Source organism: Dermacentor silvarum, chromosome 11, assembly GCF_013339745.2.
Source record: "Dermacentor silvarum isolate Dsil-2018 chromosome 11, BIME_Dsil_1.4, whole genome shotgun sequence".
Classification (NCBI taxonomy): Eukaryota; Metazoa; Arthropoda; class Arachnida; order Ixodida; family Ixodidae; genus Dermacentor; species Dermacentor silvarum.
Genome location: NC_051164.1, coordinates 117,255,772 through 117,278,624, shown reverse-complemented (window position 1 = coordinate 117,278,624; position 22,853 = coordinate 117,255,772). Strand labels below are relative to the sequence as shown.

General features: G+C 47.6%; 1 protein-coding gene across 1 annotated transcript; it reads right to left on the bottom strand.

Moving 5' to 3' along the window:
* Nucleotides 1-18,244: 18,244 nt before the first annotated feature.
* LOC119432361 (guanine nucleotide-binding protein G(q) subunit alpha) lies at nucleotides 18,245-19,898 on the bottom strand. Its single transcript, XM_037699529.2, has one exon. It carries the CDS (start codon nucleotides 19,702-19,704, stop codon nucleotides 18,607-18,609), a length of 1,098 nt encoding a protein of 365 aa, XP_037555457.1. The 5' UTR covers nucleotides 19,705-19,898; the 3' UTR covers nucleotides 18,245-18,606.
* Nucleotides 19,899-22,853: the final 2,955 nt, after the last annotated feature.

Sequence of the window (22,853 nt, the reverse complement as noted above, 5' to 3'; positions counted from 1 at the left end):
TTAGGTTTTGATTTATCCTACATGCGTAATGGACAAATGGTGCAACAGAAGGTCCCCGGACTGATGTACGCAGACGACATTGTGCTACTAGCGGACAATAAAAAAAGATTTACAGATACTTGCGAATATCTGTGGGAATGCAGCAACAAATCTAGGCCTTAAGTTTAGCACAGAGAAATCAGGAATTATGATCTTTAATGAACACACGAGTAACTTCGTGGTGTCAATTCAACAGCAAGTAATACCCATAGTGAAGCAATATAAGTACCTCGGCGTACACATAAACGAAGGAAAGAATTACTCAAACAACCACCAAGATAGTCGGAAAATAAAGGGGAAGCGGAATGCAGCAATAATGAAACACAGAGTATATATTGTGGGGCCACAATAAGTATGAGGTGGTGCGTGGAATCTGGAAAGGAGTAATGGTGCCAGCGCTAACATTCGCAAATGCCATTATATGCTTAAAATCGGATATATTGGCGGGTTTGGAAGTTAACCAAAGATCAGTAGGCCGGTTGGCTTTGGGAGCCCACGGTAATACCACAAATGAGGCAGTGCAGGGTGACATATGGGTTGGGCCTCTTTTGAAGTCAGAGAAGCACAGAGCAAAATTAGTTTTGAAGAAAGGCTCAGGAACATGGATGAAAATAAATGGGCGGCTAAGGCCTCATTCACACAGCCGTCAAACGCTCCGTCACGTCACCGTCACAGCATCCGTTTTCGTCAGGGGAGAGGGTTTCCGAGAGGGTTTCGGTCACCGTGCTGGCGACGGAAACGTAGAGCACCGCTCTGCGTCGCCGGCGAGCCGTTTTTGAGGGGAAAACGACTCGGAAACCCTCTCCCCTGACGAAAACGGATGCTGTGACGGTGACGTGACGGAGCGTTTGACGGCTGTGTGAATGAGGCCTAAAGTGCACAAGTATCTCTACATGAAAAGCGTAGACACAGAATGGAGGAAGAGGTCAAGGAAGTTGGCAACCAAGTACGGGATAATCGAAACTGCAAATAGACAACCAGGAGTCATCAGAAAGAAAGTGAGAGAAATAGAGACCGTGAATTGGATGCAAAGAATGGAAACAAAAAGGACAATGGAGATTTACAAGAATGAGAAAGAAGAAATTAGAAGGGAAAATCTGTACTATAACACAAAGGTTTGAGGCTCGAGCCGGTTGCCTAAGGACGAAAACATATCGGAACAAATATTCGGAACTAGATGAGACATGTGCATGCTGCAGTAAAGATCCAGAAACCACTCAGCACATCCTGATGGAATGCGACGGGATCCACCCAGCGAGAACCGTAGGTAACGTGCAACTCCCAGAAGCGCTTGGTTTCAAAATGGAAGGAAACATAAACAGATCAGCCGTAGAGATCAGCAAGAGACGATTGGAGTACTGGTGGAAAAAAAGCAGGGAAAAGATGGATACGACCTGATCTCTTAAATTCATAGGCAGCGGCACAAGGTAAATTTTTGAAAAATAAAAATGAGAGGTATACAAAAATGCTAGATAAAGTTAAAGGCCGGAATACATGGAGCGAATAACCGGCGTCCGAGCGAAGAACTTCGTCGGGCGGCGAACGTCCGACGGCCGGCGTCAAGAAATTTGCCGTCCGCAGCCGATCTGCCTGTCCAAACATTTTCGTCGGGCGAACGCCGCCGCCGGAAGCGTCTAGCGCGCCGCGGTGGACGACAGCCAATCAGGAGGCACTAGTTCCGGTCGCAATGCATGCTGGTGTTTCGCGCGCGCGCGCCTTTTCGCGTTGTCTGCAATCGCGTTGGTGTTGCCGTGTCTGCATGTCTCTGCACCGATTGAGTAGTTCCTAGTATGATCTCTCAGGAATCGCGTTGTATTTGTACATCCCATATCCGCTGATCTGCGAGGAAACAGACAAGTAGTGCAAGCTCTCTACAACAACCTTCAACAGAAATCTGATCTCAGAGGCCACATGCTGTCGTAATGCTTATCTCCCAACTTCCCCGATAGATGGCGCTGGCATCGGAAAATTGGCCAAGGTACCAAGCAATGCCTCCTTTACTAGTAAAGGAGGCATTGTACCAAGTATAGACACGTTGTGCTGTGCGTGTGGAGAAGAAGAGGAAACGGCTGAACACCTCATACTTTACTGTAAGGGGTTTAACCCTACAGTGCAAGGCAACGGGGCTGATTTTTTCAAAGCATTGGGGTTTAGGGACAGTGAAGGCAAAATAGACTTTAAGTGGGTAGAAATAACCAAACAGAGGTTATGTGATTGGTGGATAAAATTAAGACAGGGGTGAAATTTCACCCACCACAAAGTACAAATTATGTTAATAGTCATGGCTAGGTGGCGTATGCCACCGCCCGATTTAAAGGGTTCAGCCTCATCCATCCATCCATCCATCTTTTAATAGTCATGGCTAGGTGGCGTATGCCACCGCCCGATTTAAAGGGTTCAGCCTCATCCATCCATCCATCTTTCGCTAGGCTTAGACGCGTTCGAAACGAGAAGCGATCTCGAAAACTACTCAAGGTTATCCATAATACTCTGTCGTCGAAGCGGCCTGAGACTAAGCGAAAGCCGTTTTCGCAGTCATTTGCTACCAACGAAGTGAATTCTACAAGGACAACGCCAAATTCAGTTCGAAGCGGGCGGCCGGGACCGCCGCCAACACGGCGGCCAACGCGCGGCGGCGTTCGCCGCATGTATCGCGACACAGCGAACACATGGCGAACATCCTGCGTCGTGTCGCCGCGTCGTTACTTGACGCGTGAAGGGGATGCCAATAAATCATCATCATCATCATCATCTGAATCTCCGGCCAATAGACGTTGGCTCCGGCGGTTTCGGCAGCGCTCATTGGCTGAGGCGAGCTCGCGGGCTGAGTAGCTGGCGTCGAGTGGCTCGACGCACTATCGTTGTTGCGTCGTTTGCGTTCTTTCCGTCGCTCTTTTTCCATTTAATTTACAATAGATCGGTGGGGAATAATCTCAGTGTTACCACCACCGAGTATCCGCCTGTCAAAGCTCCAAGCAGCTGCGGTAGGGTCTCCGACTCGACTAGCGTCCGGAATGAGCGGGGCCGCTCATTCGGATGGATGGATGAGGCTGAACCCTTTAAATCGGGCGGTGGCATACGCCACCTAGCCATGACTATTAACCACGGTGTAAGAATAAGGAGAAGTGCTGACACTCTCCCCCCAACGCGTCCAGATTATATACTTGTCGAGCTCAGCTGCAGTGCACGGCTACCGGCGGCAGACGACCGGCTCGGTTGTGCCCGCATCGCAGCCGACGGCGCCGCTAATATCAGCGCATATATCGCGGCTGGTGAGCGTATGTGATTCATTCCGAAGCGCCGTCAGCTTAAGTTTTCGAGTGAGCCTGAGAAGGCCTAGCGACGATATCGGCGCCGCCGAACGATCAGCGGCGGTGAGGCTGCCGTCGGTGCCAGGGTGACCACCCCTCGGTCACTGATTGGCCACTTCGCTGTACAGCTGCAGCACAAATGGGTCCCGGTCCCATCCTGTCTACGGTAAGGAAATCTCGCCGCTCGCGAGCGAAACCACCGTCAAACGGCGACCCGCGAACGGCGAGTTGGCGTGCCGGTAACGTAGACGGGCCTTAAGTGTGCACTTCGGCGTTCCTTGCATGTCCCTGTCTGGAAACAGTATACATCATTATCTATGATACCGTACAAAGCTGCACCACTTGCAATGGCCGGAGCACGCGCGAGCGATCGGCTGTTTGGGACGCATACGAGGCACAGGCACTCGCGGACGGCAACGCCGGAAGCTCGCTTTGTAAATGGCCTCCGATCTCACTCACATGGCACGGTGCACCATCTCGGAGGCTATATTTTGTTTGTCTCCTGCGTCTACCGCCACTTCCGCCGTCAGCGCTGCAGTCTGGCCTGCTCGAAAGTAGCGACACTCTCCTCCACGCGCGCGCTTTCCTCCTCAATTCTCCTCGCCCGTCGGCTGCGCGCGCTGCGCACGGCACGCTATTGCGCCTGGGCTCCCGCGGACGGGCCGCAGAATACGATGGAGGCGCATTATTTTGGGCCAGTTGCGCGCCCTAGTGGCGCAGAGTATTTTGAAAATGGTGATAACAGCATGGAGAATGCTGAAGGCAACGTTTATGATGAGGTTGGTTTCATCTTAAAGCCGTATGAATGACACACACTGATGTAAAAGGAGCTTTGAGGCGAGTTCTATACTCCAGTTATTTTTTTTGCCACATGATACGCTGCTTTATTTACTTTTTGCATCTGATCTAGTATTGCTTGTCGCAGATCGCTCTATGTTTGGCAGTTTTTTTTTTCTTGTATGTGCACGCATGTGCACCGCAGGTATTATATTCAGTGTGCCTTCTTATAATGAATTACTGGCGAGAGCATCGTCCGTCCATGTGTTAGTCTCAATGTCAAAGTAGCTTTTGCGCTATAGGACGGTTGCACAATTTCAGTGCGATGAAGCGGTGCCGGCAGCCACTCATCACCCACAATAACAGAAGCTGAGGAAAGGTATTTACAGATTATTCTTTAGGCGTCGGTGTCAATTATAAGCTTTAAAAAATACTCGGTATACCAATGGGAGAAGGCAATCTATATTTTTAGGCAAAAGATACGCCTCTGGAAAAGGTATTTTGATAGTTCACACCAACATACCTTGAAATTATGTAGTAGGATAGTTAAAATTGTGATTTGATTAGACATGAGAACAACATTTATCACACAAAAAACAAAAAGAAAGGTCAGTACGATGCTTTATTGTCGTGCATGCGCAAAAAACGTTATTTGACAAGATACAGATAACGTAGAAGAGTACCATATAATATTCAGAATGAGAAACAATGCTAGTGTACAAATATGCCATGCAGTACGGATGGCAGCTGAGAAAAAGACATGCCCAAGAAAACAACAGTAGTAACATTACGCCATGGCACAAACCTACACCGTTTAATACATGATAAAGCAGTATCAGTGCGGCCGTAAGTTGACGGGCAATTCGTTCTTGCGCTAAGAGCTTGTCCTTTCCAAAAAGCGGCTCTGTTGCGATCAAAACGACACTCCACGTGTAAAAGATACCACGTTTTCTTTTGAGCCGAGCCACTATTTGCAAAGAATATGCCATACGCGAATGCTCAGGAGATTCGTTTCATACTGGGCGCGCATGCTCAATCGAGTCCTTAATTTTAAGAGCTGTATAGTTGGATACAGCCCAAGAACGAAGTGACAAACAGCCCTCAAAGCGTGTCTTCCAACCAAGGGTATCGACCGTTTGTCATGACGTCCTGCTTAATCCCCTAGCGTGACATCACAGTTGGCTGGTACGAGCTTCTTCGAAATGCCATTAACCGCAACATCATTACTATTGGCCGCTGCCACCTACCGGATTGGAGGTAAATGAGTAAAAAGTTTTGAGTTCTGTCCGAGTGTAGTTGATGAAAAGCGCAAGTGACATTTACAAAATAGCTGTATATATGCACTGAACATTGGTGAGCTTGGCTTCATATGCCTCACAAAAAGCTGGCTTAACTGGTATAAGTGGCGTAACGAGTCTGACGCTTGACTGCTAAGCATACTTCGAAGGCTTAGGTAAAGCATTCGACTTAATAGAGGCAGCTGGAGCCCCTTTACGTCTTTCATAGTCAGTCACCACCACATCACTTCATGGTAGACACTGCAACACGCATACCAATACTTTGCGCAAGCCATCACGATTTCCTTGCGGTATCGTAAAAACTGCATAGCCATCATCACGCTTCTTGCTGCAGTTATATGCGCAGCAGCACGGCATAGCGCCAGCAGACAGTGCTCGAAACAGCGTGCAATGTTAGCGCGCGACGTTCTCAGCCGAGCTGAGGGGCAAAATGGCGCGAACGAAAAAGCAAAACACAAGCAAAACGCACTCCTTTCCAAGCGCAACGGCAGGGAGACCAATCATCGTGCAGGAAAACGCGCCCAAGGCCGTCTGTCGCGGAGGGGACTCGCGAGGGGCGAGGAGGTCGCGCGCCGGCGGCGAAGTACAAAGAGTGGCGGTACTTTCCTACATCAAGGGACTTTAGCCTGCTCTAGGGTGCCTCCGGCGCTGGCATCGAGGCACCCTAGCCTGCTCGGTCTTGCGGCGCCGACCAGCGGCGCATTGTTCTCCACGCCGCCGGCCGCCGTCGCGTGCCGCCGGCCGGCGCCGAAAATCCGTCGGAAATCCGTGCCTAGTTGTAGCTGGTTCGGCGCCGTCGTAGAGGGCGCTGCGGTATGCGGTCCCAGCCTCGGCGGCAAGGCGCGTGCTTCCGCTGCTTCGTCTTCCTGCTTGTATGTGCGGTTGCGCTGTTTTGAAGGCACGATTTTTGCTCGCGTTCGTTTCATGAGCGTGTGCTTGGGTATTGTCGCCACGGGCCCTCGACGAAGGTGGCAGCGGCCTTCTGAGGGGCGTTTGAAATGGCTAGAAAGTGCTTCGTTCCGAACTGCAATTCTGGATACCTGACTTGTGCGGAACGTGTGCCTTTATTCAAAGCGCCGTCCGACAGCGGTCGTCTAGAGCAGTGGCGCCGTGCAAATCTGAGGGCAGACCGAGCTCTAACGCCTACCGACCATGTCTGCACCAGACATTTTTCAGAGGATACGATATCGATGGCATATTGTCACGACGTCGAAAGCTCGAGGGACAAACGAAACGCACTTGTCGGCAGAGAGAGAGAGAATAAACATCTTTAATGTGTAAATGCAGCTTTGGAGAGGCGTCCTCATTCCAGAATGCCTTTAGCTCGGGCCGCGTCCTGGGCCCTCGCAATCAGCCGTTGCTGATCTTCGAGGTCGGAGCTGGCCAAGGCTCTCTCCCAAAGCTCGTTGGTGTGGTAAGGGTTCGGAGGATTGAGTGGTGCCTCTTTGCAGCCCCCTACTATGTGCCTCAGGGACCCGGGCTCTGTGCAGAAGCGGCATTGCGGAGAGAATTGTGTAGGGGCAGAGGCAGTAACAAGAACGGACGGTTTTAAAATAGCGCGCGCTAGTCACTGCTTCTTCTTCTTCTTGCTATGTTTTTCATAAGTGCCGATGTGTCTTATGCCGTCGTCATCGCCGCGCCAGACACGTGGCAATATTACGCGGAGCGCTCGATAGAAGGATTGCCACCTTATTTCCAAACTGTCCAAAGAACCTCACACGGTCAAATAAACCTCGAAAGCCGCTGCGGAAGAGAGAACCTTCTGTGTGCCGCAGTAGTTTGTGCAAATTTTGCTGCATGTAAAAGATATATACTGGGCGGTTTACTATCATGCACCAAGATTGGAAAATATGTAAATGTCACGTAGCTGGACAGAACCAAGGTAATGTTGTCTGCCGTGGCTTGGAGATAGTGAGATTATTTTTTTATTCCGCTTAATTACATAATTACTTTTATAATTGATTAATCAACTCTTTTAATGCTATAATTGGATAAAAAGTATGAGCAAGAGAATTGTACAGCAGCGTGCAAAACTCCCAATATAACTTTCTGTTGCTCAATACGTGATACATAAAAGTTTTTTTCCGAGCGTGAACGAAACCCGCGAATACAGCAATATTGCCGCGCGACTGGTCGCTCGAGGCACTTTGAGTGTATTCGTTAGCTTCTTTCATGCTCGGAAAAACACTTCTACGTAGCGCGTATTGAGCAATACAAAGCTGTATCGGGAGTCTTTGATGTTGCTCTACAATTTTCTAATTGACACTTTTAATATAATTATAATAATTGAGAAGTTGATCAATAAATATGACTAATTATCTAATTAGGCGAAATGTAAAAAATAACCGAGTATCTCCAAGGGACGGCAACAACATTACTATGGTTCTGTCCAGCTACGTGACATTTGCATATTTTGAAATATTTGTGCACCCTGTAAAATACTGCTGTTTTCTGTGCATATGTGTGCCTGCTTTTGAAATTTGTTCCATCCTGGCTACTGAATTTTTTTTTACAATGCGCGTGCGGTGTATATTACACGCTTGCATGTTTTATTGCGATAGCAATTATATGGACACTTCAACCGGATTTCTGCCGTCGGCGTCGCCGTCGCCGTGAGGTTCCGTATAGATAAAATCTTCGCCGCGCTGTGCATTCGCCGCTCAGTTTCTGTTGAAGCGATAGACCGCACGTACCTTCGCCCGCTGCAGCGTATGGGCTTGCTGCCAGCGTTTTGACAGTCGTTGTCTGCACTCATTCAGTGTGATCTATTCATGTTTGTTTGTGTGCGCTCACACCACGCTTGTTCATTCAGTTAGTAATAGTCGGGCCACATTTTCCAACACACGCTACACATGTCATGCTGCCCGGATCGGCAGTGCAGCGCTACAGGTGTGTCCCTTCGCACGCGCTGCCCACGGGAAGCGCTTCTCATCAACACCACCGTTTCACGCGCGCCTTCTCGTGGTCATCGAGTCTCTCTTCATGTCGGTCTACTTACGCCGCAGCACATTTGCTTACTTAATCAGCTCATGTTTACTACAATTCATATTGCTACCAAAGCCGCTCACCTTACTTCGTATGACATTGCTGTGTTGCTATCACATTCATTGCTTCGCCCTTAGGGCAAAACTGTGACATTTTTTATACATTTTTCCATTGTGGGAGTGTATGAGACCGCAAGCTTCTGGGATGGTTATCACCTATTAAAATTATCGAGCTGCTTCATGCACAAGTTTTTTCGTATTGCGTCTAGGAAAAAAAATTGGGTCTATGGGATTATTGTGTGGTGGGTGTAAGTGTATTTGTGGACAGGCTGTATCATGCATTGTCAAACACGCTTACATTGGCACATTCTCATATGCAATTTAAGAAAAAAGTAAGTTACCTCTTCTTTTTTAGATCCTGCAAGAGTCACTCAGTCCTCAATGGACGAAAGCCCAATGAATAGTATACACTGTCTATGTGAAGTGGAATTGGAATAAAAAAGGCATTTGCTCAGGTTTTCTTCAGTAAACTGTGGTAGTGATGCTCTAATTCAAGATAGACGCGCCTGCCTTTGTCCCGCATAATAAATTCCCATTTGAAAGAGTTTTTACATAGCTGATGTGCATTCTCATCTTAAGTTCAAGCCATGAACAGTCACTTTGCTCTAGTGCATTGCATATCGGAAGCTTGCGCCGTTTCATTTCTTAATTTATATCGCAGCCACACTGAATTCGCGCAACGATGATTGAACGGTTTTCTGAGTGTGAATGGAAGCAGCGATAAGCATGAAATACATTTTCTGGTGCAGTCACTATTTTCTTCTGATCGAGGGGTAGCACGTGGGCTAACACTTTCATTTTTTTATGCTTGGATTAACGGCTAGACCTGACGAAACAAATTGCGCGCGCGAGGGTAACTTCAGTGGGCTTTGAGTGCTGCCCGATTGATCCGTGTTCACGTCATCCACGGCCTGCACAAGGAACCTTCATGTTAGCGAAGCCTGGTACACTTATCACTTTAATGTGAAATCACGATTTTTTTTCGCGCTTTGAGATTTACTCACTCCACTACGAATGAAAATTTAGCGGAGGCAGAGGAATGCCAAGCCGCCGGCGCCGCTAACCTGGGACCGCTGGCCGCGGCGCCCTCTATCTGCTCGCAGCAGAGCTACTCGGTGCGCTCGCGCGCGGCCGAACATAATCTGGACGCTCGCTCGCGCGCAGTGTCAACACCTAAATATTCTTCCACCGTGCTATTAACATATTTTGTACTTTGTGGTGGGTGAAATTTCACCCCTGCCTTTTGATTTTATCCACCAATCAGATAACCTCTGTTTGGTTATTTCTACCCGCTTAAAGTCTATTTTGCCTTCACTGTCCCTAAACCCCAATGCTTTGAAAAAATCAGCCCCGTTGCTTTGCACTGTAGGGTTAAGCCCTTTACAGAAAAGTATGAGGTGTTCGGCCGTTTCCTCTTCTCCACACGCACAGCACAACGTGTCTATACCTTGGTACTTGACTCGGTACATCTTAGTCCGCAATACTCCCGTCCTGGCTTCAAACAACAAAGAGCTTCCCCTAGAATTATCGTAGATATTTTCTTTGGCAATTTCTTGCTTGAAAGTTCGGTATGTTCCCAGTGCCGATTTCGTCTGCATCCCTGTTTTCCACAGACCCCTCTCTGTTTCCTTAACCTTTTTCTTAACCGCTGTTTCCTGGTTTGCACCCCTCCTGCAGTCCAAATATTTGATTGACAGTTTTCTGGTCAGCTTCCTCCATTTTGTATCAACATTCCTCATGTACAAATGGAAGAAAGTGACGGTGGCGCCACCTGGATTTTCAATAAAAAATGCCTCAGCGCAGAGCCCTCGTTGGACCCACTCCCCCAATTTAGTACACTCTACTTTCAATTTTCAAACGGAGGCATTGCTTTCAAACATGGAGGAAGGAATCCTCCATGCTTTCAAAGCAGCATTGCCACTCCGGAGTTTCTCACTATAACACCTAGAGGGTAAACTAGCGCCACCGTCTATGCGAGTTTCTTAAAGTAGAGTGACCTAGAATTGGAGAGTGCCACTTGCACATCAGAATTGGAATTCTCCGCTCTTTCTGCGCATGGAGAGTGCCCGGAACGAGCGTCCAAAAGTGAAGCCAAACGACCGTAACGCTGCTTGGGGCGCTGCGATCATTAGGACACAGGCCGCCGTAGCTCAGAGGTAGAATGTCTGCTTCCCACGCAAGAAACCGGGGTTCGAATCTTGGCAGGAGACGATGTTTTTTTTCTTTTTTTCTTTTTACACTTGATGCGTTGATTTTTTTATTCTTTATACTCCTGCTTAACACCAGTGGCGCACCGACGGGGGGGGGGGGTTGTAACCCCCCCCTTGAGGCCGACTTAACCCCCCCCCCCCCCCCTTTTTTGTTTAGCCCCTTTGCTTTCCTTACGCATTTGAGTGCTGCAACTAAGATGTAAGACGCGCAATCGTCTGCACACTCGCAAAAAGCGAATTTTTTTGACAATTTCCCGTGAAGAAATCGAAATTAGTGCTGTTTAGATGGTATCGGCAAACTGTACCACCCCATACCCTGGCAGAGATCCTGGGTGCGCCTGGCTTGCATTGGTGTGGCAACTGACACTTTTAGTTGGAGGATTGGAAAACTTTTTGCGTCATGCGATTCGTGAGACGACGTCCTTTAATAGCGTGGCCATTCTATGATTAGTTTAGGGTCCCTTTAGGAAGAGAATGGTTTTATAATGTGGTACAATACCACAGTGATATTGTAAAAGACACTCGGAATAGGAGCAGTTGCCGGCCTTGATTGTCAGGCTAAGCCCACCTGTTACTACAACCCACCAACGCCACTACTTACATAAATGTAGCATACTCTTGTAAGAGATTTGTTTGCAAAGCATCTAGCTGCTAATGACCTACTGCAAGTCGTGTGTGGATCAAACCATTTGCCAGTGTAATTTCACTCTACAGTAGCTTTTTCATATCATATCTGCAACATAATTCTGAACGTTATCGTACAGCATAAGATTTCGAGAGAAAGTATTGCTTAACTTTATAAAGTAAATGTGACCGAGGCAAAACAACGGCACATATGTTGCTATTTGAAATACCGAATCGCACATCTTTATTGTAAATCAAGTGTGGCTTACTCACTTTTTTTCTTCACTGTTGTATTACAGAGCAAACTTCTGTGGGCAGCCAGTGGTATCCAAGAGGGAAGGGACCTGGATTGCTGTGGTTACTGCAGCTACGTCTTATTTTATGTGGTCACCTTTTCTACTGTATTAAAAAATTTTGTAAAATCATTGTGCATGTCCTTTAATTTAATAGTCAATAAAGCCACTTTCTCACAAGGTCAGGCAATTTTTTTCTGTATGTTGTTATGCACATTTGCTTTGGATGTGTATTGCACATTTGATATATGTTAAACAATTTTATGCGTTATTATAAATAATATAATGTAATGCTTCAATTTATTTTTCAGTTCTATATAGTAACATATGTACTATGAAGCTAGCATACGGATGCATGGTATGCTGAAGAAGTGGCCATTAATATATTGCTTACCAAGTCACTGTAGGATGACAATCTATAAATGCTGCTTTAAAGACAGCTATAAAAGCCTGCATATTGTTTCTGAAGCCATTATATGTTATGACTTTGGAAACAATATGCAGGCTTTTATAGCTTAATTAAGAATTTTGTTAGACGTCCCCAGAATTGTGTTATAATTATAACAGAATTATAACAGAATTCTGGGAACGTCTAATAAAATTCTTAGCTTGTTCTTATCAAGATGTTTTATAAAAGCCTGCATAATGTTTCCAAAGCCAATATTACAGAATTCTGGGAACGTCTAATACAATTCTTGAAGTTGTTCTTGTCAAGATGTTTATCAGCCAACTTTTAGAGTAACGTTAACAGAGCTTACTGAAGTAACTGTAGACCAGGGGCGTAGCCAGGGGGGGCTGATGGGGCTATACAGCCCCCCCCCCCCCCCCCCCCGCCGAAATGTTTTCGTGCTGGCATGCACCGCCGACCAAAACTACCACCGACGCCTGGAATCATTCTGGATTTTGTCTACAATGTCTTTTTCGCGCTCGAAAAGACATTTTGGCACGAACATTGCGAAATCGGGCTGGATTTCGTAGCAACGCCCTTGCACCCGAAGTCACGTAATGCAAGGAGCCCCATCCGAGCACAAACTTTCAAGGACTTTTGATAGCGAGCGGGCGCGTTGAGGCATCTTGCAGCGGCCGCGGAATCTACGGAGCGCATGGATTTCAATTACGAAACTTTATGTGTATAAAGTTCTCATAAACTTTTGACGCGAAAGGTACACTGACATTTCCAAAGACGTGCTTTAAAAGTTTTTCAATTCTGGAACTTTATGGGGTTAACGTTCTTATAAACTTGGGCGACATGCGCGCACTGGAGCCCTCGTGTCCAAGTCGTTCCAGAAATGGAAGCACGCGCTCGCAATCTTCCACACACACGAAAATACTATATATCACCGTGACTGTCAGCTAGCAGCTGATAATTTTCTCCTGACATTTTCAGGAAGCGTGCCCAATGTGATCGCCCTGATTGACCAGCTCGACCAGGGCAGGCAAAGTAAAACATGAGAAAACAGAAAAAAGTAAACGACCTATTATTGTTTTTTTTTTTTTTTTTTTTTTTTTGCGGGCGACAAGGTCTTGCTCTCCGTGGGCACAGGGAGAGTGATTTAAGCATAGCCCCCACTGAAAATACAGGTATTTTCATAGCGCTTCTTCGCATGTGAGCTGATTGTGGACATACATACCTGAAGAACCATTTGGAAAGTTGCCCCAGTAATGCCTCGTATTTAAGCCCAGATGCACAAAACCAAATTATAGAAATTTGTGGCGAAATTATCAAAGAAAGCCTAGATGCAAAAGCAGGCTGCTTCTCCATACTTCCTGACGAAACGATGGACATCGCTGGAATCGAACAGCCTACTGTTTGTGCAAGGTACCTAAACAAGTATGCCAACGACATTGAGGGAGTGTTTTAGGTTTTAGCACCGGAATAGATGCCCATCTCTCGTTGCGACTGCAGGTTCTATGTAAATGTGTAAATACTGCTGCAGATTCTAGTCACCCTTCCAGTGACCCCTGCCAGCGCAGAGAGAATACTTTTTAACAAGAGTTTATTAAAAAAAAAAACTACTTGCACTCTACAATGTCTGTGGAACGCATGGTTAAACTGGTGCTTCTATACACCCACAGAGACGTCGACATCAATGTGTCTGGAGTCATTGACCGCTTCGCTCAACTTTCCTGCCGAGAGAAGTTTGTCCTTTAGATAGCGAAGCAGCAAAAATCAATGCAAGTAAAGAGCTCTGTTCCTTCAGGTCCATAAGCTCTTAATTATGAAAACGTATGACTGTTCATTAGCTTTTAAAACTGCAGAAATTTTTGCCATTTATTCTAGCAGTTAGCATCATGATCAAAATAATCATGCGAATATGAAAATTACTAGTACATCAATAACCAATTTTGACAGACCTTGCTCATTGAAAGCCTGGCCCCACGCAGTGTTTCCCAACAAACACACTCGGATATTGGGTAGTTCAACTTGCCGCATCATCTGTGGCTTTCCTTTGTCCTTTACTTTCCTTTTTGGCTACCTGCTTTACTTACTTTTTGAAACAAAGCAATAGCCTTCTTTGATTTTGGGTGCAGCATAATTGTTGCCGCTGTGCACTTCATCACCCCACCTAGTTTTCTGCCGTTCTCGACTGCGCTTCCCTTCTCTTGGTATCCATTCTGTAACTCTAACGGTCCACTGGTTATCCATCCTACGCATTATATGGCCTGAAAAGCTCCATTTCTTTCTCTTAATGTCAATTAGAATATCGGCTATCCCTGTTTGCTCTCTGATCCACACAGCTCTATTCCTGTCTCTTAATGTTAGGGCTAACATTTTTCGTTCCATCGCTCTTTGTGCGGTCCTCAACTTGTTCTCAACCTTCTTTGTTAACCTCCAAGTTTCTGCCCATATGTTAGCACCGGTAGAATGCAATGATTGTACACTTTTCTTTTCAACAACAGTGGTAAGCTCCCAGTCAGGATTTGGCAATGTCTACCATATACGCACTCAACCCCATTTTATTCTTCTGTAAATTTCCTTCTCATGATCAGCGTCCCCTATGAGTAATCGACTTAGATAAACGTACTCCTTTACAGACTCTAGAGGCTGACTGGCGATACTGAATTCTTGTTCCCTTGCCAGGCTATTGAACATTATCTTCATCTTCTGCATATTAATGAACCCCACTCTTATATTTTCACGGTTGAAGTCCTCAATCATTTGTTGTAATGCGTCCCCATTGTTGCTGAATAGGACAATGTCATCTGCAAACCGAAGGTTGCAGAGATATTCCCCATTGATCCTCACTCCTAAGCCTTCCCAGTCCAAGAGTTTAAATACTTCCAGTGAATAGCATTGGAGAGATTGTGTCTCCTTGCCTGACCCCTTTTTTGATAGGTAACTCTCTACTTTTCTTGTAGAGAACCAAGGTAGCTGTGGAATCTTTGTAGACATTTGCCAAGATATTCAGGTATGTCTCCTGTACTCCTTGATTACGCAATGCCTCTATGACTGCTGGTATCTCTACTGAATCAAATCTATGAAAGCCGTATAGAGAGGTTGATCATACTCCACAGATTTCTCGATTACCTGATTGATGACATGGATATGATCCATCATAGAATATCCCTTCCTGAAGCCAGCCTGTTTTCTTCGTTGATTGAAGTCAAGTGTTGCCCTGATTCTATTGGAATCCCTTACATACGAAACGTAAAAGCCCAGAATTTGAATTTTTTTAGCTAAGCAGGGGTGACACCATAACTGCTCCATCTCACAATTTTAACATGTCGCATAAAGTGAACAATTAAAAAAGCTACTTGGTGAATCTTTTTCAATGTATTTTCTACGGCGAAAATAAAACTTGACTGATTGAATTTATAGTTATCCAGGACATTGCGATTTGCCGTAATGTCCGCCTTCTCAGATAGTCTATTTGAACCAAATTAAAAGGGCGAAATTACCCTTTCAATGTTTTTTTTTTTATTATTATTCACTAAAATAAATGAATAAATAAAATGTGGTGTACTGCAGACCTACCTGAATTGCAGCGTGGCAAGTGGCTTCATGCCCTAAAAACAGCAAGGAGAGTGGGAGAATGAATATCAGACAGGACAAGGCAGTGTTCCCCACGCTTTTGCCCCATTTTTTCATCACTAACGTGGTAACGTGGCCTGTGTGGGATCCATCCCATTCAGTATGAATTAAAGCGTTGGAACGCATACAGTCCAGTGCTGTGAGGTATCCCCTGGGGTACAATCGGTTCGATAGTGCAACGGTTATAAAAAAGAACTCTAGAATGTGCTCCTTTAACCTCAAAAAATCGTCTGAAGCTTTTTTACACAATATACAATAATTGAACTAGAATCATGGCCTCATCATATTTGCGTCCTCCATATTACTTAACTATACGAAGAGACCATGTGTTCAAAAAGTTAAGGAGTACCTCCCCAGGACCGACCTTTTTTTTCTTTCTTGTATAGCACTTATTGAGCAACAGAAAGCTGTATCGGGAGTTTCTCATGTTGGTCTACAATTTTCTCATCGACACTTTTCATCTAATTACAATAATTGAGAAGTTGATTAACTAAGACTAATCATCTAGTTAGGCGGAATGCAAAAAAAATACTCTATCTCCAAGCGACGGCAAACATTACCTTGGTTCTGCCCAGCTATGTAGCATTTGCATATTTTTAAGGTTTTGTCCAAGTTCAGTGAAACACCCAATACAGCACAAACAAGGTCCGAGTCAGGAGAACGACGACACCGCTCTGATATTCATCTCATTTTACTACGGACACAAGACGCATAAAAAATATAGGAAGCAATATATATTACAATGCGCAAGACATAACAAGCTTCCAAAGACTATGCGACCAGCAAGGACCACTACTTTATTTTCTTGAATGGTTGGATAATGCATAAAACTCATTTCTTGTATGCTTATCTGCCGGTAACATATATCCTATTTGCTTCTTCTTTATGCACGCATACTGAGGCACCACTTTGAAGGGCCAGCTGTCAGATGACGCAGGTGCGCAGCAGTAGAGCGCACTATAGAAATAGCCTCAGAAATCGTGCTGTAAAGCTTGCGACGCTCATATATGCAAAAAACGCCACAAAACAAATGCCTGTCAATGCAGCCATCACAAATACAAACACGAGATCTGCGCAGCTGAATACGACGGCCAACAGCAGCAGTGCGCACCAATCCACCTACAATGAGCTGCTCGGTCCACTCCGATCGCAGCAGTTTTCATTGTTGCGGCACGGGGAAAGCTGATGGCCGTGGGGGGACGGGTGTTGTGTGCAGGGCACGTATTAAACGATTGGCAATAAGACGCGCACTGACATACAACGATATGCGGGATATGAGCCACAGAAGCAACAATTTCTTTCTTTTGCTTGCTAAGGCGCAGCCAGGATAACAGATCTGTGTATACTGGCGAAATTTTAATGGCCATGATATGAATGGCGAGGAGCGATACCATCGATCGATCCTCCTTAATTGATCACTACAAATATATGAACAAACTAGCCCTTAAAATATATACTGGTGCGTTTCTGTGCACATGCAATTTAAGACAAAGGAGCGGGGAAACCGTCCACAACTATAAACTTGTTTTATTATACATGAGGAACAGTTAGACACGTGAGTGCAACAAAATCATCATCGTGGTGGTTTGGTATATAGTGCAATACGGCACCTGAGCAATGCTGTTGATTTGCCCGTTTGGCATAACAGGCAAAACATGTATAGACATCCACCACATTTCGTTCAGGGATGCGCCGACCAGTGCAACCGGCACCCTTCGATTTTCGGGAACGGTCGAAGGCGACGTGTACCCTATCAGCTTGCGTGCACATCATACAAAGAGGTTTATTCAGATGGTTATGGCCGAAACTAAACTGTAGAAGCAGTTTCATTCGTTCTAATTGATTAACGTTCAGTTCCATGGAGCGGTGTTCGTGGCCAGAAACGTTTTTCGGAGGAGGGAGGCACGTGCCCGGTGTGGCCACTGTTCAGTTCAAGTCAGCTATTCGTCGGCTGCAACCTCCACTGAACGGATTGGCTGGCTCAAGCGAATACAAGCAGGGTCGCCGAGCGGTACGATGTTTTCGCTCCGCAACCGATAACACGGAGACCAGTCAAACCAAGTTTTGTCACCGTCTTCGGCACGAAAGCCCGTCTCGTAGACTGCGATGACTCGTGGGTCGCGTCGGCATGCACACAGAGCTCAACTAGACAAACACAGCTGATATCGCAGTTATCAAGTGCAGTAATCAACTTTGCTGATGGTGTATATTTTCAATGGCGTCCGCCCGGCCTGTTGGCCAGTAACGTTCTAATCCTCCACAGTGCTGCAGAGAAGGTCTCGGCGGTGCTGGTAAATGCATGCGCACACACACACACACACACATGGCCAGTGGCACAGCAGGGTGCACATTCTGGGATCACAAGCCAGTTAAATATATTAAACATGCAAGAAATGTCTTTAGACAAATTGTGCACAAAAAAATTTTCCACCTGTTGCGTCCATGCCGAAATCTGCTAGCTGGTATGTCAAAGGTGCTATCAGTTGAAGGGCGCGTGCATTCTTGTGTTTGGGCATCGGAGAAGACAACATCAACAACAACACGCAGCACACATTGAAGAACATGTTTAGGTTCACTCACAGACAGTGACGTATCCTACATCAAAACACAACACGGCAGATGACAGGCAATCTTTACGGATCAACGCCGCCGATGAAACTGAGAGATGAGAAACATTTCACAGCCGGCATTCTCAGCTTCCCTCAAAAAAGCGCCACGACCTAATCGTTTACATGTTGAAAAACATGGTGTGAAGATGAGCACGCAGCAATTGTTTAGTGCACTTTGTTGATTGTAACTACATTGAAACAGGAAAACAGAAATCACAAGGTTGTGTTCATTTTTCTAAGCACAGTGCACTTACAGGAAGAACGCCCTCGATATGAGCGCCGGATCACAGTCAACAAGCGCGCATTCCTGAACGGCCGACCCTCCCAACTGGTGCGCCGAATCAGGCCGGCTCCAGGAAGGGCTCTTGTCAGGCGGGCAACTGGAAGGCCGCGGTTGCCGCCGCGTTGCTGGCTGTGGACGCGTCCGACGGCTGCCGGCCCCTTGTGGGGCACGAGCGCAGGCAGGCGATCTCGCGCAGCGTGGGCAACACGTACTTAACGTCGTCTGTGTCGATGGCGCATGTGAAGAAGTAGTAGACGGGCCGCTCGGGCTTGAGCTCAGCGAACAAGCGGCGCAGGAACTCGCGCGCCGCCTTGGCGTCGCCCGGCGGGCCCCGGTACGCCGAGAAGTAGGCGCCCAGCGGCGAGCGCCTGATCTTCTGCTCCAGCAAGTCCTTCTTGTTCAGCAGCAGCAGCAGGTGCGACTCGGCGAACCACGGGCTGGACGCGATCGTGCTGAAGAGAGCGCGCGCGCGGTTCATCTTGTCCGGGTCGTCGTAGTCGGATAGCGGGGCCACGAATATCACGGCACTCACATCCTCGAAGCAGTGGATCCACTTCTTGGGCTCCGAGCGCTGTTCCCCCACGTCCACGAGCCGCACGGGGTGGTCGTCCAGCTGGAACGCGTACTCGAGCACCCCGCGCGACGGTGTGCGCACGCGCAGGTAGTCCTCGCGCGACGGCACGTAACCGGGTCGCGTGACGCGCTGCACGTCCGGCAGGAACGGAGGTAGGCCGCCGTACTCGGCACGACGCGCGTAGCACTCGCGCACGCCGGCGTCTTCCCAGAGGCGCCGCAGCGCCTCCGACACGGGCTCCGTGAGCGGTGGCTCGAGCGTATCGCAGCGCACGCTGGCCAGCATCATGGCGCTCTCGGCGTTCGACGGGTCACTGTACGCAATGCCCAGCGCGTCCATGGCGCGCACGATACGCTGCATGGCGCCCAGCAGAGCCTGGTAGACACTACGCACGTGCTCGGCGCGGTCCTCCCGCGCATCGCCCTCCTGGATGAGGCGGATCTGCTTGAGAAACGTCGTCTTCCCCGCCTCTTCGGGCCCCAGCAGCAGGAATTTGGATTCGCGGCCGGCTTCGAAGCGCTCGCGGCTCAGCTGCCGCTCGATCTCCTCGTTCACCCGCCGCTGGAGCTTGGCCTCCTCGCTGAGACAGCAGGACACCGGAGGAGCCATGGCCGCGATCAACAAGTGGTCTGGACGCCCATCGGTCGATCACCCTACTTCCCCAAAATATCCCTATGGTTGTGTAAACACACCTGGGGGGAAAAGCCTTCCCTACTATATAGGGTCCTGCATATTTCGCTTAACGCGTTCGAAAAAAAAAAAAAAAAAAGATTGCGCTTACCGCTGCACTATTCTTGCTGAAAATTTGCAGAAGGATCGCATTTTGGAGTGTCGTTCAGTGTAACACTTGTCACACTCAATAGCCCGGTTTTTAAGAAAAAAGTGCAAATTCGCCTTCGCTTATGGGGAAGTGAGCTGCTGCCGCGACTGAAGCATAAACTTGTGTCGCCGCCTGCCGGCAGGAGGACGGAAAAAACTGTGAAGGAAAAAAAAGCCCAGTTTTTTCCTTCTTCCATGGTTCCAGGCACGCGTCCATCCCCACCAGTCCAACGTGTACCTTCAGTGCTCTGTTCACGTTGTCATTACAATTCAGGAGGTGGCTTGAGGTCGAATTTTCCTGATTAGCAAAAACACTTTATCAGCTGCCTTGTGTTTATTCATTCACTCTTAAATTACTTTGAGTAAAACGCTGCAGAAATAAGTACCGTCATCATCCTTGGTGTCATTCTATTATTAGAATTATTAGGCATTCCTTTTTTTTTTTTTTTTTGCTGTTGGATTCCTCTGCCTAAAGCAAGGAAATTGCACATTATGCAAAATGCTTGCTTCTCCCCACCGCCCCTTGCAGAGATCCTGGGCAATCCTGGGTGCGCTACTGTTATAGTGAGAAACTCTATGGCTTTAGAGGCACTGCACCCTGTTTTTACATACTGATGATTGTGCACCTTGCAGTGCTTGCACCATAGAGTTGGTTAGTAATACGAAACTCTATGCCCTAGATTTTCTACTCTCTTATTTTAGCAGACAAATATCTAGGGACTTTAGTTATGCCTTGCACCTTGCATATGGTACCACGCTTGACACTCTGTGCTTTATATAGAGGCCATTCGCCTTTATAGTTATGAGCAAATGGCCCAGTTTTTGATAACCGATTTGGCAGAACAGACTTTTTTCTGCACACGTTTTCGGCAGCGCTGCCGCTAGCAACACTGTGTGTGACACTGTGACGTCACAGAACACCCATGTGACGTCGCCGCAAGCCGCGATCGTCGACAGACAGCAGGTTACCGTTGCCGCCCAAGTTCTCCAGGTACGATCTTGCTGCTTATCCATTATGAAAGCATCTTGCGTGTTGTATGTTCATATCATTCTCTTTAACAAATAAAGTTATTCCACACGTCTTGCTGACGATGACTTGCGCAACAGTTTGAGCGGTCGTCACCGCTGTGGCAATATCCGATAAGCGACAGCACTCGACGCCCATGTTACCACAATTTTTGCCGTTCGCGAGACAAGGGGATACGACGGGGCACCACTGGTGTTGGTTTCTTCGCCTCGTGTGTATCAGAGCAATTCTACGCTCGGTTTTGTGTGTAATCTGCATAGGATGAGTATTTGATCGCATTTCGAGTACGTTTGAAGCTCGTTTGATGTTCAGAGGACGGCGCAGCACCCACATTTTATCATGATGACTGCTCAGTGCCTGAGAATGCCCAAGCAGTGCGCTGCGTAGCAATGAAGGCAGCGTTTAAGCACTACAGCAGTGCCTGAGAGTTAACGCATGTGCGCCACATGGACACCTGCAACTTGGCAGTTGCTGTCAGATTCTGTGCCCCATTCTAGGGTCTGCGACGGAGTCCATTGCCAAAGAGGGCCGTGCAATTCTGCCACCTGGGGCCGTATTCTGAAACGTTCGCCTAGGCGAAATTTCTTTTTTCGCTTTCAGGCGTGCGCCGATTGGCTGTTTTAGCAAAATTGGATGAGCTGATTGGGTGGTTGAGCCCGACGTCATTCAATTTGCTCAACCAGCCAATCAGCGCGCATGCTGATTTCGCCTAGGCGGAACGTTTCAGAATACGGCCCCTGAATATGTCGCAGGGTAGGGGCTGACAGATACGACAGAGGTTGCCTCAGCAAAGCTTTCCCAGTATGGGTAACATTCCAACTACCAGCGACCAGCTGACGTGATCCGCGCATGCCCAGTACATGCAACTTACACAAGCCAGTGCAGCTATCCCAATGAGGGCTCCCTGGGTATCGCTCTAAGGCCCTCTGGACTGTCGTGAACACACCCAAGCTCGCCTCTAAAGCCCTGCAGAAGCTGCAGGATGTGCCCTTGTTCTCCCGTACAATAGTCCAGAGAGGAGGCGCTCTGTACTCCCCGATGGAAAGGTCTACAGGCAGGCTCATGCTTTTCATATTCACAGCAGCCCAGACCACATAGCCTAGTGAGCAGAGGAATCATATCTTGCAGGAAACTTCGTGCATTCATAATGCCCTCTAGCCAGTGTTCATCTCAAGGCAAGTGTTTCCACGTATTATGCTCAGTCCACCGATTCTTTAATAGCACCACGCGAGCGTCGACTGGCTCGCCGATTGACACCTTGTAACGGCATGAAGTGTCGCGCGAGATCAGCAAGAGTAGCGTATGCGTCAGTAGCGCACCCAGGATATGTGCCAGGGGGGGGTTGACAGTTTGCCAATACCATTGGCAAACAGCACTAATTTCGGTTTCTTCACGGGAAATTGTCAAAAAAAGTGCGCTTTTTGCGAGTGTGCAGACGATTGCGTGTCTTACATCTTAGTTGCAGTACTCAAATGCGTAAGGAAAGACAAGGGGTTAAACAAAAGGGGGGGGGGGGTTAAGTTGGCCTCGGGGGGGGGGGGGGGGTTACAACCCCCGAATACCCCCTCGTCGGTGCGCCACTAGTATGCGTACAAAGTTCACTCGAAGTGCAAGTTTAGTTTGCTAGGCTCTTCTCACAGGCATGACACCGCCCCTGCCACGATTAACTCAGTGGAAGCTGCCCTGCTTATCGGAGGCAGCAAGTGCGCGTGAACCGGATGCGTCTTTTCTATAACATATGTCACTGTAGTCCACATGTACCGCAAGATAAAGAACAAAGCTTGGAAAAAGGGAGACATAGTTGATAGCCGAAGCAGCTGGCATCAGCAGATCTCTTGGGAAGCTGAAGCAGCTGAAACGCCATAGGGCCAGTGCCCATAGATGGCGCAGTGGCAATCCAGCACACTCAATG

What these genes read in the sequence shown, in the direction of transcription:
- LOC119432361 (XM_037699529.2), bottom strand. Translation starts at nt 19,704, where the DNA reads ATGGCTCCTCCGGTGTCCTGCTGTCTCAGCGAGGAGGCCAAGCTCCAG.